Source organism: Haematobia irritans, chromosome 5, assembly GCF_050003625.1.
Source record: "Haematobia irritans isolate KBUSLIRL chromosome 5, ASM5000362v1, whole genome shotgun sequence".
NCBI lineage: Eukaryota > Metazoa > Arthropoda > Insecta > Diptera > Muscidae > Haematobia > Haematobia irritans.
Genome location: NC_134401.1, coordinates 115,422,178 through 115,438,860, shown reverse-complemented (window position 1 = coordinate 115,438,860; position 16,683 = coordinate 115,422,178). Strand labels below are relative to the sequence as shown.

Sequence of the window (16,683 nt, the reverse complement as noted above, 5' to 3'; positions counted from 1 at the left end):
ATTAAAAAGCTGACCGATGAAAAAATAGTGGACAATTAACTGGAACTGCTTCAAATAGTTTATAATAATTGTTACGCCAATATGAAAAATTAAATCAACACTTTAGAGAAGTCACTAAATTTAAATCTCTTTGCAGAAAACTAAAATCTTTGGATGCTACATTCTTGCAAACATTAAGAAGCTGAGCAATTAAAAATGAGTGGCTTATCGACAAGAAAAAGTTTCCAGAAACATTACAAGTGCAACCAATTAAAATTGTTAAAAACAACAAATTGTTGGAATCAATTCTGGATGAAAATGTGCATCACATCGTCAGTTTAATTCATATGCTATTATCAGTTTAAAATGGATATTTTGTGAAATCAATTCTAACACGCGGTCCAGTACGTTACTAATTTCAAATTGCCGGCATGCTAATGCTGTTTTATGACACCAAAAGGAAGGAAATCGAATTATCAATGCAAAAGTGTTGTTTGTTTTTTTTTTTTCTTATTTGTTGATATGTTTAATAAGATTATTATTTATCAATTGGTATTGTAGTGTATTATGTAGTGTAGTGTATTATTATATATTTTATTTTGATGAAAATGAATAAATTATACAAAATTCATAGAATTTTGGCTTTGACTTTCAATTTGAAGTGGGGACATCATTCATACAAATTTAGGTTGAAAAGTATTTGCAACGATGTTAATTTTGAATTTGACTCGCATCGAAAATTGTTTGACAAATTATTGAGTAGCGATGCATTTCAATTTGAAGATAACACTTGAGATATTATTTCTAATGTGTTGAATTTCACTGTTGAGGGTAATGTCTGTTTTTTGTTGAGAACGCGATTTTCTCAACAATTTCTCAACTTGAATATTACCCTAATCCTTTGAAAAAATGTTTGAAAAATTGTTGAAATTTAGCATTTTTCAAACGTTTGTGTTTATTGGGAGCCCAATAAACACAGAATGAGCGTTTTTCAAATGGAACAACTTTTCAGTTTGAGGGTAAATATAATTTTCAACATAAATTCAACTTGACTTGAAATAGCTCATCTGCAATACATCTTCAAATTGTTTGCGAATTACTTCCAATTTGCCAAAATGTTGACGAAATCTTTGAAAAGGTGTTGAAGATGATATGAGAAAACTTTGACAAAACACTACCCTAAAATGCAACGAAAAAACCATGTGGTTTTCAATACTTATTTGTGCAACGAAGTTCGTGGTCAATTGCAAGAAATAAAAAAAAATGGAAAATTTTAGACAAATAACCAAATAGTATATAAAAATAGGTAAGTGAAAATAAAAAATGAAATAAAACTTTAAGGAAGTCACTAAATGTATATCTCTTTGCAGAAAACTAAAATTATGGATTCTACGTTCTTGAAAACATTAAAAAGCTGAACAATGAAAAAAAGGTGGACAATTAACTGGAACTGCTTCAAATAGTTTATAATAATTGGTACGTCAATACGAAAAATTAAATCAACACTTTAAAGAAGTCACTAAATTTAAATCTCTTTGCAGAAAACTAAAATCTTTGGATGCTACATTCTTGCAAACAATAAGAAGCTGACCAATGAAAATTGAGTGGCTTTTCGACAAGAAAAAGTTTCCAGAAACATTGCAAGTGCAACCAATTAAAATTGTTAAAAACAACAAATTGTTGAAATCAACAACTTCTGCATGAAAATGTGCATCACATCGTCAGTTTAATTCATATGCTATTATCAGTTTAAAATGGATAGTTTGTGAATTCCTTCTGCTGAAAATCAATTCTCACACGCGGTCCAGTACGTTCCTAATTTCAAATTGCTCGCATGTTAATAAAATGAAGGAACCAAAAGGAAGGAAATCGAATTATCAATGCAAAAGTGTTTACTAATAATGTTTAAGATATTTAAAGTTTTGTTGTTTGTTTTTTTGTTCTTATTTGTTGACGAAAAAACCACATGGTTTTCAACACTACTTTGGACAACAAAGTTCGTGGAAGAAATAAAAAAATGTGGAAATTTTTTAATAATCAATTGAAATTGCTTATAATAATTGGTAAGTAAAATTAAAACACGAAATGAAAACTTTAAGGAAGTCACTAAAATCAAATCTCTTTGCAGACAACTAAAATATTTGGATGCTGATTCTTGGACACATTAAGAGACTGGCCGATGAAAAATGATAGTGGCTTATCGAGAAGAGAAAGTTTCCATAAATCAAAGTGCAACCAAAAAAACTTGGTATTTATTCTTTTCCATATCAACAACTACTGGATGATAATTCGCATCACATCGATAGTTTAATTTACATCGCATCATCGGTTTAATTTGTTATTTTGTGAATTGAAATTGCTGGAAATTTATTCCAATTATCTAGTCATCAAGTTCCTGAAAATTGCCAGTATTTTAATAACAACAATTTTGTAAAACCAACGTTCTTGTGGAAAACACGAAGTACGTGGTCAGTTGGAAGAAATACAAATTGGTAAGTCAAAATAAAAAGTGAAATGAAAACATAATGGAAATCACAAAACTCGATTGTTTTGCAGAAAACTAAAATCATTGGATGGTATATTCTTGGAAGATGTTGGCCGATGAAAAACCGATGAAGGGAACAACAAAGAAAAGTTTTCAGAAAACTTACAAGGTGCAACCAATTAAAACAAAGTGCAACAATTCCTATATCAAGAACTTCTGGATGAAAATGTGCATTACATCAATTTACATCCCGTCATCAGTTTGATATTTTGTGATTTCCTCTTGCTGGAATCTATTCTAACACACAAGCCAGCAAGTTCCTCGATAGTAATTATTTCAAATTGCCAGGATATTAATTAATAGTTATTTGACACCAACATTATGGAGGAAATGGAATTATACATGTAAAAATGTTTAAGATATTTAAAGTTGTATTCATAGTTTTATTTATTAATACGTTTAATAAGATAATTACATTTTGATTGGTATTATATTATTATTTTTATATATTATTAATGTTATTTTTAAGATTATTATATTTGTTAACGAAAAAAATAATAAAATTTACAAAATCTCTAGAAATTTAGTATTGACTTTCAGTTAGAACTAGGATTGACTTTCATACAAATTGTGGTTTGAAAGTATTCGCAACAATGCTAATTTTTTATTTTTATCACATTGAAAACTGTTTGAGAAATTATTGAGTAGCGATGCATTTCAATTTGAGGATTACAATTGAGAAATTATTGCTATTGTGTTGAATTTTACTGTTGAGGGTAATGTCTGTTTTTTGTTGAGAACGCGATTTTCTCAACAATTTCTCAACTTGAATATTACCCTAATCCTTTGAAAAAATGTTTGAAAAATTATTAAATTTTAGTATTTTTCAAACGTTTGTGTTTATTGGGAGATGTTTAAAATTACTGCCATATAAAATGGAGCGCGCAATGAGTGCCGCATGTCAAAACGATAATGCTTGAATTCAAAGCTCTTTCGAATAAAAGTGTGTGGAAACCAATTAATGCAGATGAAGGGTATTAATGATATGCATTTTTTTAGTTTATTATTGGGAGTTTGAGAGATATGCTGAATACGGTCTATATCTATCGAAATTTAGAAAAAAACCCTCCTATAGGCCGATCTCAATTTTTTTTACGTTTTTCTTGAAATTAAGATTTTATTAGAACTTCAAAGAGGTATATACCCCATATAGGTTCATACCTAGATATGATTTCTAGACCATGCAGGCCCCCATTTCACTTTTTTAGCTTATAGTCGCTATAAGTCACAATATTTATCTAATTTGCATGGCGTCTGAATTTTAGACCCATCAATAAATTTCCCACATTGGTTGATGTCCCAATTTAGATTAATGGAAATTGTCTTTCCATCCTTTTCAAAAAAGAATATAAATAAATATAAATAAATAATAACGAGTATATACGGACTTAAGTTGGGACGGGCCGAATCTTAAATCCCCACGACCATGAATCAAAGAAAATATAATTGTTTCCTTAGAAAACTCTTCGCAGGTTACTTGAAAATAAGTATATAGAATTTCACGTGGATTTGATGACAGATACTCTGCGAAGCAAACATATATATCATCATAGAAATCGGGAGACTTAACACATGGGAGCTATACCAAAACATGGACCGATCCACACCATATTCGCTACACCTATTTACGGACCGAAAATACCTCTAAATTTTGAATTTCCGGCAAATCGGATAAAAATTACGGTGTCCCGAAGTCAAACTGGGAGATCGGTCTATATGGGGTTGTATCAAAATCGATCGATACGCAGCATATTCGGCTTACTTATCCAAAATACCTCTTGATTTTGAATTACAGGCAAATCGCATATAAAATTGGGATGTCTACACATTTAAGAGGTGAACTATGGAGATCGATCTCTATGAGGGAAACATGAACCGATACACACCATATTCGTCGTAGTTATGCGTAGACTCAAAATATCTGCAAATTTTGAATTTCAGGTAAATCGGATAAAAATTGCGGTGTCTAGAAACCCAAGAAGCCAAATCGGGAGATCCCAATATACCTCTCGATTTTAAATTTCAGGCAGATCGGGACATAGGGCTATATGAAGGCTAAGCTAAACATTGGACATATATACACCATATTCGGCACACCTTTTTATGGACCAAAATTCCTCTAAATTTTTAATTTCAGGCAATTCGGACAAAATATGTGGTGTCTAGAAGCCCAAGAAGTACAATCAGGAGATCGGGCTATATGGGGGCTATACCAAAACATGGGCCGATATACACCATTTTCCACACACCCATTTGTAGTCCTAAAATATCTCTAGATTTCGGATAAAAATTGCGGTGTCTAGAAGCACAAGAAGTCAAATCGAGAGATCCCAATATACCTCTCGATTTTAAATTTCAGGCAGATCGGGAGATAGGGCTATATGAAGTCTAAACTAAACATTGGACATATACACATAATATTCGGCACACCTTCTTATGGACCAAAATTCCTCTAAATTTTTAATTTCAGATAATTCGGATACAAAATGTGGTGTCTAGAAGCCCAAGAAGTCAAATAGAAGATTGGGCTATACGGGTGCTAACCAAAACATGGACGGATATACACCATTTTCTACACACCCATTTGTGGTCCTAAAATACTCTAGATTTCCAATTTCAGATAATTCGGATAAAAAATGTGTTGTCTAGAAGCCTAAGAAGTCAAATCAGGAGATCGGGATATATGGGGCCTATACCAAAACATGGACCGATATGCACCATTTTCAACACACCCATTTGTGGTCCTAAAATACCTCTAGATTTCCAATTTCAGATAATTCGGATAAAAAATGTGGTGTCTAGAAGCCCAATATGTCAAATCAGGAGATCGGGCTATACGGGGGCTATACCAAAACATATGCACCATTTTCAACACACCCATTTGTGGTCCTAAAATCCCTCTAGATTTCCAATTTCAGATAATTCGGATAAAAATGCGGTGTCTAGAAGCCCAAGAAGTCAAATCAGAAGATCGGGCTATATGGGGGCTATACCAAAACATGGACCGATATACACCATTTTTAACACACCCATTTGTGGTCTTAAAAGACCTCTAGATTTCCAATTTCAGATAATTCGGATAAAAAATGCGGTGTATAGAAGCCCAAGAAGTCAAATTAGGAGATCGGGTTATATGGGGCCTATACCAAAACATGGACCGATATGCACCATTTTCAGCACACCCATTTTTGCTCCTGAAATCCCTCTAGATTTCCAATTTCAGATAATTCGGATAAAAAATGCGGTGTCTAGAAGCCCAAGATGTCAAATCTGGAGATCGGGCTATATGGGGCCTATACCAAAACATGGACCGATATACACCATTTTTAACACACCCATTTGTGGTCCTAAAAGACCTCTAGATTTCCAATTTCAGATAATTCGGATAAAAAATGCGGTGTCTAGAAGCCCAAGAAGTCAAATTAGGAGATCGGGCTATATGGGGCCTATACCAAAACATGGACCGATACACACCATTAGTCCCCGGTCTAACAAAGAAAAACATATTTTTTTTGTCAAAATTCGTTTTTATTATTCAACATAATTCCCTTCAAAAGCGATACAACGATTATAACGACCTTCCAATTTTTTGATACCATTTTGGTAGTACTCCTTCGGTTTTGCCTCAAAATAGGCCTCAGTTTCGGCGATCACCTCTTCATTGCAGTCAAAATTTTTTCCCTGCGAGCATCCTTTTGAGCTCTGAGAACAAGAAAAAGTGCTGGGGCCAGATCTGGAGAATACGGTGGGTGGGGAAGCAATTCGAAGCCCAATTCATGAATTTTCTCAATGACTTGTGGCACGGTGCGTTGTCTTGGTGGAACACCACTCTTTTCTTCTTCGTATGGGGCCGTTTTGCCGCGATTTCGACCTTCAAACGCTCCAATAACGCCATATAATAGTCACTGTTGATGGTTTTTCCCTTCTCAAGATAATCGATAAAAATTATTCCATGCGCATCCCAAAAAACAGAGGCCATTACTTTGCCAGCGGACTTTTGAGTCTTTCTACGCTTCGGAGACGGTTCACGGGTCGCTGTCCACTCAGCCGACTGTCGATTGGACTCAGGAGTGTAGTGATGGAGCCATGTTTCATCCATTGTCACATATCGACGGAAAAACTCGGGTGTATTTTTCCCCTTCAGAAAATAGTATTTTATCAAAACACGAAATTCCTTTTTTCCATTTTTCACAATAACAAAAGTTGCTTCACAAAAGACGCTCTATCTCACAAACTAATTGACTTACAGACGTCAAATTTTGACACGAATCATTTGAAGATTGGTACTATATAAAAATAATATGCATTTAATACTAGCGACGCCATCTATATGTCAGACCGGGGACTTATCAGCCAACCTGTTACACTACAGTAAATCCTTGCAATAGTATTACATCAGACGATGTATTTATCAGGTTACTATTGTGAGCCTGAATCTATAAGCTAAAAAATTTTCGTTAAGATTTTAGTAAAAAAACAAAAGAAGATTTTGAATTTGAAGATTACCTAAAGTCGACTTCGACAAAAACTCGATTATTGACTTTGGCATCTGTAGCATAATTGAACCTAACCTATTATGTGTTCTAAGAAATTTCCTTGAGCACAAATGCCTCATGTGACTTGATATCCACCTTTAACTCATTTTGATATGAGGAAATTCGAAAATTCTAATTTTCACAATTCCCGAATTTCGGATATACAAATTTACATCCCTACTAGGGATTCTCCACCAGAGAACTGCAACCGGTGGTTTTTTTTTCGTATTGCAATCTTACCCACAAAATGTCGGTGGCAGTGAGTAAGACACCAATTAACATACGATCTTTTACATTGATACAAATGCGAGAATAAAAACACCAATAGTATATAACAATGTTCGCATTCAGTGTCTTGCAATCTTAAACCAATCGACATCGTAACAATGCTCAGTAAACAAAAAACGAGGTTGGCACTTAAGTGTGATTGCACTCAACAACAACAATTACCAGCAGTTGGCATTAGCTCAAGGGAATTGAGAGAGTACCAAATAAGAGAATACCAAACTGCTGAGATATGGGTAACCAATTTGTGTGATTGCTTTACTACGGTGTTTTCGAGAGACCAACACTCATATTAACAAACACCGACAGTCGCCGGTTGCATTGGATATTGGTGGTTGAATTTTTTTACCAATTGGTGTTTTAAGATTGCAAATATTGGTGTTTACTAAATACATTGGTCGGTTAAGGTAGATCGCAGCCGTTCTCTGTTCTCCACCCATACTCAACAACAATAGCAAATTAAATTTTAGTTTTTCTTTAATTCATTTTTATTTGTTTAAATTGTAATAGGAGTTCTAAACTAACATTTAAATTAAGTTACTTCGATATAATTTTATGTTTCTATGAAAAAATAGCTTTGTGATTTGTGTTTTTGTTTTCTTTATTTTTACGTTTTTTTTTAAGTTTAATTTGGTTTTGAATATGTATATATATATTTTCTAGTATTTCGTTTGTTAGTTAGACTTTATATTGTTTGCTTATTGTTGTTGTATATAGACTTAATTAAGAGTGTGGGAGTAAAGAGGATTTACTAGGAATGTGTTATGTGTGTAGATTGATAAAAGGGGAGGCAGGTGTTTTGTTTTTTGTTTGTTTTTTTCCTTGGAAAAGGGTATAATTATACAATTGAGTGTTTGGAAAAATTGTGTGTTAGCATTTCATGTGTATTCTTAGAATAGAAAATAGTTTATAAAGTTTTATTTTAAATCAGTTTCAGTATTGTGTTGTATAGGCGGCTGTGTAGTAGGTGTGTGAATAAAGTAAACTTTTATATTTTTTTGTTATTTTCGTTCTGAGTATGTGTGTGTGTTATTGTTGTTGCTTTTTATTTATTATTGTATAGTTTAAACTTTAATAGCATTTTTCTTTGAGATTTACATTAATACTAATATTGTTGTTGTTGTTGTGTGGCTGATTGTTGTTAACAATAACTGTAGATACGGTTTTCCTCCCTCTTGCCCTTTCATCGTAAAAATAAAAGGGATGCAGGGATGGTGTTCTTTTTGTTATTTTTTATGTATATATCGTATATTTAACAATAATTTAAATGGTGTTTGTTTTTATGATAATTTTGGGGTGACGATGTCTTTTTTCATGGTTCCTCTTCAATACTACAATAATTTTGTTTTACCTAAAATATTTTACCAACATTTCCTCAATATTTATCTTCTAGATTCGTGTTTTTTTTTTGGTTTGGCGGCATTCATAAAAAGTGATATGAAAGAGATAGAGGTGAAGAAGTAGAGTTTAGTACGATTCTTCAATAGAATTGAAGTGGTGTTATAGACTGGGCCTGGGAAATGTGTATCGATGTCTAGTGTGCTTTACAGCATTCTCATCATTTCATTGTCCTCTATAAACAACGCATACTTCTGAGACTCGATTTATTATCTCTGATCTTCTTTCTCCTGAAGATACAGACGTTGACTAAGAGGTTTGGTGTATATCCAATTTTCACCAACTGGTTTGAAATACTGAAAGAAAAAATACATGTGATTTTTGGTAATATTGTTTTTATTTCTAATTTATTGATTTTAATCAAAAGTTTAGTTACTCACCTTGTGATCCCATGAAACATCTGTTTCCTTACGGGTCTTCGCTTCATCTCTTTGTATTTGTTCGACTTTGCATTTAGCATTTGTTGCCTTTTCAATGTCATTGAATCTTGTTAAGTGTAAAAAAAGAAATAAATTAGTCAAAAAATAAAATATAATTCGTGAAAATTTAATGAACAAGAGATGAAGTTATTTATAAACTAGCTAAGCTCAGTGATGGCGGTGAAATTTACACAAAAAAAATTTTGTTTTTGATTCAATCACGAAATTAATTTTTTAATTGGAATGTCTTCAATCACGATGATAGTAACAGGTTGGCTGATAAGTCCCCGGTCTGACACACAGATGGCGTCGCTAGTATTAAATGCATATTATTTTTATATAGTACCAACCTTGACGTCTGTAAGTCAATTAGTTTGTGAGATAGAGCGTCTTTTGTGAAGCAACTTTTGTTATTGTGAAAAAAATGGGAAAAAAAGGAATTTCGTGTTTTGATAAAATACTGTTTTCTGAAGGGAAAAATACGGTGGAAGTAAAAACTTGGCTTGGTAATGAGTTTCCGGACTCTGCCCCAGGGAAATCAACAATAATTGATTGGTATGCAAAATTCAAGCGTGGTGAAATGAGCACGGAGGGCGGTGAACGCAGTGGACGCCCGAAAGAGGTGGTTACCGACGAAAACATCAAAAAAATCCACAAAATGATTTTGAATGACCTAAAATGAAGTTGATCGAGATAGCAAAGGCTTTAAAGATATTAAAGGAACGTGTTGGTCATATCATTCATCAATATTTGGATATGCGAAAGCTCTGTGCAAAATGGGTGCCGCGCGAGCTCACATTTGACCAAAAACAACAACGTGTTGATGATTCTGAGCGGTGTTTGCAGCTGTTAACTCGTAATACACCCAAGTTTTTCCGTCGATATGTGACAATGGATGAAACATGGCTCCATCACTACACTCCTGAGTCCAATCGACAGTCGGCTGAATGGACAGCGACCGGTGAACCGTCTCCGAAGCGTGGAAAGACTCAAAAGTCCGCTGGCAAAGTAAAGGTCTCTGTTTTTTGGGATGCGCATGGAATAATTTTTATCGATTATCTTGAGAAGGGAAAAACCATCAACAGTGACTATTATATGGCGTTATTGAAGCGTTTGAAGGTCGAAATCGCGGCAAAACGGCCCCATATGAAGAAGAAAAAAGTGTTGTTCCACCAAGACAACGCACCGTGTCACAAGTCATTGAGAACGATGGCAAAAATTCATGAATTGGGCTTCGAATTGTTTCCCCACCCACCGTATTCTCCAGATCTGGCCCCCAGCGACTTTTTCTTGTTCTCAGACCTCAAAACGATGCTCGAAGGGAAAAAATTTGGCTGCAATGAAGAGGTGATCGCCGAAACTGAGGCCTATTTTGAGGCAAAACCGAAGGAGTACTACTAAAATGGTATCAACAAATTGGAAGGACGTTATAATCGTTGCATCGCTCTTGAAGGGAACTATGTTGACTAATAAAAACGAATTTTGACCAAAAAATGTGTTTTTCTTTGTTAGACCGGGGACTTATCAGCCAACCTGTTATAATCACAACTTTTATTGGGGGAAAAAAATTAATTGATTTCATTAGCAAATTTTAGTTGATGTTGATTGCAAAACTTAATTAATTTTTTAATTAATTTTTATTTAATTAATTTTATTTTCTGCATTTACAATTGATTGTTGAAAAAAAGTTATTTAAAAAATGTCCATCTTTTTTAACTGAATTAGTCTTCCGAGTCTGATTAAAAATTTTATTGTATGAATTAAGTTTTTAATGACAAACTTTTAAATTTGTTACCATTAATTTTTTAATTAAAAATTTTTTAATTTTCCATTATTGACTTAATTAACTTAATGTTTCTATCTTGAATCAAAGGTTAATTGTATCAATTAATTTATTTATTGAAGAAATTTTCAGTTTCAATCAACTTTTTTTAATTGGAAATATTTTGGTGATATTTTTTCGGTGTGGGCTATAAGACGGGTGGGGTGGGACTTCCCATTTGAGCGTTTCAAAATAAGTTTTTACGGGTTTTGCAATATCCCAGCAAAAAAAGCGTCGCCAAAAAAGTAGTGAAAATGTTCTTTTTGGATCCGGAAGTGGTGCAAAATTGAAGCGATGAATTTAACATGGGCTTGTCATAGGACGGAAGTTCTCCATTTCAACTGCCGTTGCACTAAATTTGCATCACTTTTTTAGGTGTGATCCGAATGCAATGTTTTGGATGTAAATCAAAAAATTCTGCGATATTTTGTAAAATAAATAACTTTTATAATTTTTTATAATTTTTAATGGATTCTAACGATTGTTGGAAAGGTTTCTCTTCAAATATTTTCAAAAAATCACAATTTTTTCGGATTAGATTTAGCATTTTTTCGACAAAATTTAAAAGATTTGTACCATTTTATAAATTCTTACTCTGTTTTTAACCTATTTAAAACAAAAAAAGTTAAAATTACCCATTAAAAGTAAGAAAAAACCAAGTTATGAAAAATTGAATTAAAAGAACTTCATGGGTAGTTAAAATAAAGAACATAATTGGGAGTGCATCTTCTAGAAGTGCTTTTAAAGTTGTGCCTTTGTTGTGCCTAATTCGTAAACCAGAACATGGGGCTATGTTTACCAAATTTCTGTGCAGGAAAATGAGGATATAGGCCAATTCCATTTGTATTATTTTTCCTCAATATACATATGCAGTAATAACTATGTTCAGAGGGAGATATCTGGGGGTACTAAGGTAGCCTTGTATTCCCGAAATATTTCATGAAGGTACTTCTTGAATTAACGAACTATTAAATCAATATTTTTAAAAGAATTTATTTTTTAATTTCTAATGTGAATTTTTATTTTTTTGTCGATGTAGTAACTTTCCCTTAATGACGCAAAATAAAAATAACAAATCAAGGGATATTTATTCTCACAAAAAAAATTCAAGTTGATGAAATAAAATTCTAAAATATTTCTTTGAAAGAAGTTATTTTTTTTCATACCAACGACACAATTTGACCAAAACCTTCAAAATGAGATAATTTTAAATTTCAAAATTTTTTGCAAGAATAACCCAAAAATTTTGGTAGAATATTTTTGTTTTGAGTGACAACCGTGCTTCTGACGTATCTCGGCTTCATCTCGTACGGTAACCAATTTCATAGCTTTTGAATCATTGCCAATAGTATCGATGGGAAATGGCTTGGCGTGTAACTTCGAACGATTTGGCAAATGCTTTTTTGCGTTCTTTATCTTCCACATCAAAATCACTACTTCTGAATCACACAAACAACCACTCGCACTTTGAAACCAAAGGACAACACTCCGGACAAGCTTTGGCAAGTAATCGCTGCGTATCAGCTGGTTTTTTTTCTCCAAATGAAAGAGGAAAATAAAAACTACCCGTCATTATCAGTTTGCGCTCCCAATAAGGATGGTTTTGTAAATCGACGAAAACTGTCTCACAATATTATTAAATTTTAAATTTATAAATAACTTCATATCTTAAAAAATACATATTACGAAATGAAATGATTTGATTACGATCCGAAACTAATTATGGTTTATATACAAAAGATTACAATGTAAAATTAAAAAAAAAAAAAAGAATTTTCTTCTCTTCTTAGATCGTAAACAATCATAATATTTCTATATATGTATATGCAATTTAAAAATAATGTGAAATAAAATGAGTATTACTTGAGTCCAGCGGTAACTTCCTTCCATACACGACGTGATTCATATTCTTCTTGTTCAACGATTGGCCGAACTTGTTTCTTAAATATTGGTATACGATTTACATCAACAAACACTTCAGTTTTCTAGAAAATTAAAAATTTTGACGAGTAAAAATTAAAAACCAAATTGCAAAAATTCTTTTTGTAAATTTTTCGACATACGAGTACGTTGCGATAAAATACAAATATTACTATATATTTTGTTTAAATACAATTACAAATACGACGGATCAAAAGACAATACAGATGTAACTAAAAATCCAACACAACATCACATTACACAATAGAGGACCACCAAAAAGTCTTAAAAAAAATATATTTAATTTTCTAGATAAACATAGAGAAATTTGACCAGAATATTTAAGAGAGAAGTACAAGTAATCGACAGTTACAGGATGACGTTGATGGAGAGTATTGATGATATAGACTATGGATAGTTTTGCAGTAGGTTAAATCCTTTGTTAGAGCATACAAAGGATGAAATATTAGTTTATGTTTTGGGTAATAAATAATAGAGGAGCAGGTAAGGTACACAAGATAGAACAAAGAAAGGCATTAGTGGGAATTACGTATACAATAACTACACAAACCAAAAAAAAATTGCAAAATAAACAAAAAAATAATTTTTACTTCAATTGCCTTACATATATGATACATGGGCATAATTGGAATAACATTCAATATATATTAAATATAAGCATACATAAAGTCATACATTTATATAATTATATACATCCATAATAAAAAAATCGATTGTAATTATATTGAAACGATATTAATATATGTCGTTGATTACCCACTAAAAATGAGTTCAGTGCACATATTAGATTTTAAAATGGAGTTTATGGCAGACTAATGACCAGTTTCTCATTCTCCAAATATTACTTAACCCGAAGATAGACCGGATTTTCTGTATGAGATCAGCAGTTTTATCGACACCATAAATAATACCAACACATTAAGGAATCGGATCTAAGAATTACAAATGAAAACGTTGATTTTCCACTTTTTTGAAAATTTGAAAATTCCAAATATCAGCCGATATGTTTAATATATTAATTTAATATTAATATATTAATTTAATCCGTCATATCGGCTGATATTTGGGATTTTCAAATGTATAGGCGGGCAGTGTTGCCCAAATTGGTATTATTTTCTCGTGAATCGGGACGAAATTTTTGAGTTGGGGATTCGGTGGGGAATTTCTATAAATGTGGGGATTATTGTTGAAATTTTTTCAATCAAAAACGGTTTAGTATAATAAATTAGGTTTGCATGAAATGCTATTTATTTACACACATTATTAAAAAAGAAGCATAGCGCATCTTCAAAATTTTAAATAGAGAACGTTTCTCCTATTTATTCCACTGCATACAATACGGCCCAAATGGAGCATTTCGACTAGAAACGGACACAGGATTTTATTGTAAAGGTACAAGGGCTACTTTATAATGTTACTCAACTTGACTAAGATATATTTTTACAATTGGGAAAATCATTTTGTGAGAATTCGGTCGTATATTTTGCACACCTTTCAGTGCTCATCATTGATTTGAAAATATATCCCATAAATATAGAATTGAGAATTTTTTATTTAAAGTGGGGATTTTTGAGGAGTAGAGAAAAATACTGGCAACACCATCCGTACGCCTTGCATACAAAGGGTCATATGGTCATTCCCATGACGGAAAAATTTTATTCAAGCACGTTATTTTTGGTAGGACTCACGCACACTCACGAAACGAAAATCCGAACTAACGCAACATAATTTAGAAGTCGTTATTAGATATAAGGACAATCCTCGAATTTTTATGCGCCACACTGTGGAACAGGGTATTATAAGTTAGTGCATATGTTTGCAACACCCAGAAGTAGATGAGATAGATACATGGTGTCTTTGGCAAAAATGCTCAGGGTGGGCTCCTGAGTCGATACAGCCATGTCCGTCTGTCCGTGAACACATTTTTGTAATCAAAGTCTAGGTCGCAGTTTTAGTCCAATCGACTTCAAATTTGGCACAAGGATGTGTTTTGGCTCAGAATAAAACCCTATTGATTTTGGAAGAAATCGTTTCAGATTTAGATATAGCTCCCATATATATCTTTCGCCCGATATGAACTAATGCGGTACCAGAAGCCAGAGTTTTACCCCAATTTGGTTGAAATTTTGCACTAGGAGTACAATTAGTAGTGTAGTCAAGTGTGCCAAATTTTATTGAAATCGGTTCAGATTTATATAGCTTTCGCCCGATTTACACTCATATGACCACAGAGGCCAATTTTTTGCACTAGGAGTACAATTAGTAGTGTAGTCAAGTGTGCCAAATTTTATTGAAATCGGTTTCAGATTTATATAGTCGGCCCCGCCCGACTTTAGACTTTCCTTACTTGTTAAGTTATACAGCTGGGGCTTAACTGAGAACATGAGCATGATTAAAATCGTAGGAGCGAAAATTTTTGTGAGTCACGGCATGCTTTAAATTCAGTCATCTTCCTGGGGTCGCTTTAATTTTCTGAAGAACCGCAAAAAGGAAACATATTAGGATTTCACACAGATTACGAAGAAGCAGATTAAGCGGTACCCGTGTTGTCTGTCTATTCGATAGTACAATGTATCAATGATTTTTCTCCATGATTTCCTCCTTACAATTGGAATCGACTTTGGGAGTTATATTCCAAGCATTTACTACACTTATTACGATAGCCTATTTATAACAAAATAGTTTGCCTTATTATATTCTTAACATCATGCTTCCAAGGAATCATAAATACATTTGATAATTTTCGTGTTTAGATACTTAAGACGTCAATATGGATATAAATAGGCTAACAAGAACATAAATAGAAACATACATTCAAAAAAAAAAAAAAAACTATTGTATACATTACATTTGTGTCATGCCATTTAGCTTCCATTAAACCACTCCATTCGCCAGCGATTGAGACAAAGGGTTTCTTTTCATTTGGCGAGTAAATCTGAAATACAAAACATAAAAAAAAACAATTAATTCAAATTTGCAGTTTTCTTCAAAGTATTGAAGACTTACCTCAGCAGTTACTTTATTGCGTTTACCGCCATAGAAAGGTTTTGTCAGAAATTCTACATTGGCATAAAAACCCGTTTGTGGACATTTGATTTCCACCGATCCACCCAATTCAATCCAAGGTACTGTTAATATAGATCTAAGATTTTTTTTATATTAGAAAACCGAATATACTTAGATTTTATAGCGTACCTTCCATAACCATTGGGAAACGTAACAATATATTCTTCGCCATAGTCAACCAGAGTCACTACACCTTCACCGATATTGTGTACACCCACTGATAGGCCAAGAAATTTCGATTTTGTCCAGACGTGTGCGGAAAATGTTATCTTTTTATCGTAATGTTCAGCATAAAATGCAGATACTGTTAATATGAAAGAGAATAAGAAATGCTTAAAATCTTGTTGACTTGGAGTCCTATTTGAACTTACTTGGCGGATGATGTGAAACCTGTTCGGCTAAAAATGTTAATTGATTTCTCCGGCACCAAGGTACAGGTCCATCGGTAACTTTGTCTCCTTCGGGTGATTCACCTATATAGGGTTAGGAAAAAAGTAAAAACAAATTAATTGAGTGTATACTGTATACTAAAAATTCGACAAATTTTTTTATTTTCTATAGAAATAAAACTTTGACAAAATTTTCTACAGAATTAAAATTTTGGCAAAATTTTCTATAGGAATTCAATTTTGGCAAAATTTTCTATAGAAATAACATGATTCCAAATTTTCTATAGATATAAAATTTAGGGGA

General features: G+C 32.8%; 1 protein-coding gene and 2 long non-coding RNA genes across 4 annotated transcripts in view; 2 read left to right on the top strand and 1 right to left on the bottom strand.

The window, feature by feature from the left end:
- The first annotated feature begins 942 nt into the window (after window positions 1-942).
- On the top strand, window positions 943-1,619 carry LOC142238097 (uncharacterized). 2 transcript variants are annotated; one of them, XR_012722645.1, is made up of 4 exons: window positions 943-998; window positions 1,118-1,285; window positions 1,350-1,455; window positions 1,521-1,619. It is a non-coding gene; the product is annotated as an uncharacterized LOC142238097 (long non-coding RNA). The 2 variants fall into 2 exon arrangements; XR_012722644.1 differs by having other exon boundaries at window positions 960-1,285.
- Window positions 1,620-1,935: 316 nt separating this feature from the next.
- On the top strand, window positions 1,936-3,046 carry LOC142238096 (uncharacterized). Its single transcript, XR_012722643.1, has 3 exons — window positions 1,936-2,042; window positions 2,108-2,471; window positions 2,536-3,046. It is a non-coding gene; the product is annotated as an uncharacterized LOC142238096 (long non-coding RNA).
- A 4,762-nt stretch (window positions 3,047-7,808) lies between these two features.
- LOC142238081 (oxysterol-binding protein-related protein 9) overlaps window positions 7,809-16,683 on the bottom strand; it is an 88,002-nt gene continuing 79,127 nt past the window's right edge. Inside the window, exons 9-15 of the mRNA XM_075309610.1 lie at window positions 16,362-16,463; window positions 16,120-16,294; window positions 15,931-16,066; window positions 15,773-15,859; window positions 12,847-12,968; window positions 9,123-9,228; window positions 7,809-9,038 (exon numbers count right to left, since the gene is read on the bottom strand). Coding sequence (XP_075165725.1) covers window positions 8,952-9,038; window positions 9,123-9,228; window positions 12,847-12,968; window positions 15,773-15,859; window positions 15,931-16,066; window positions 16,120-16,294; window positions 16,362-16,463 — 815 coding nt within the window. The 3' untranslated portion in view covers window positions 7,809-8,951. The remainder of the gene's footprint in view (window positions 9,039-9,122; window positions 9,229-12,846; window positions 12,969-15,772; window positions 15,860-15,930; window positions 16,067-16,119; window positions 16,295-16,361; window positions 16,464-16,683) is intronic.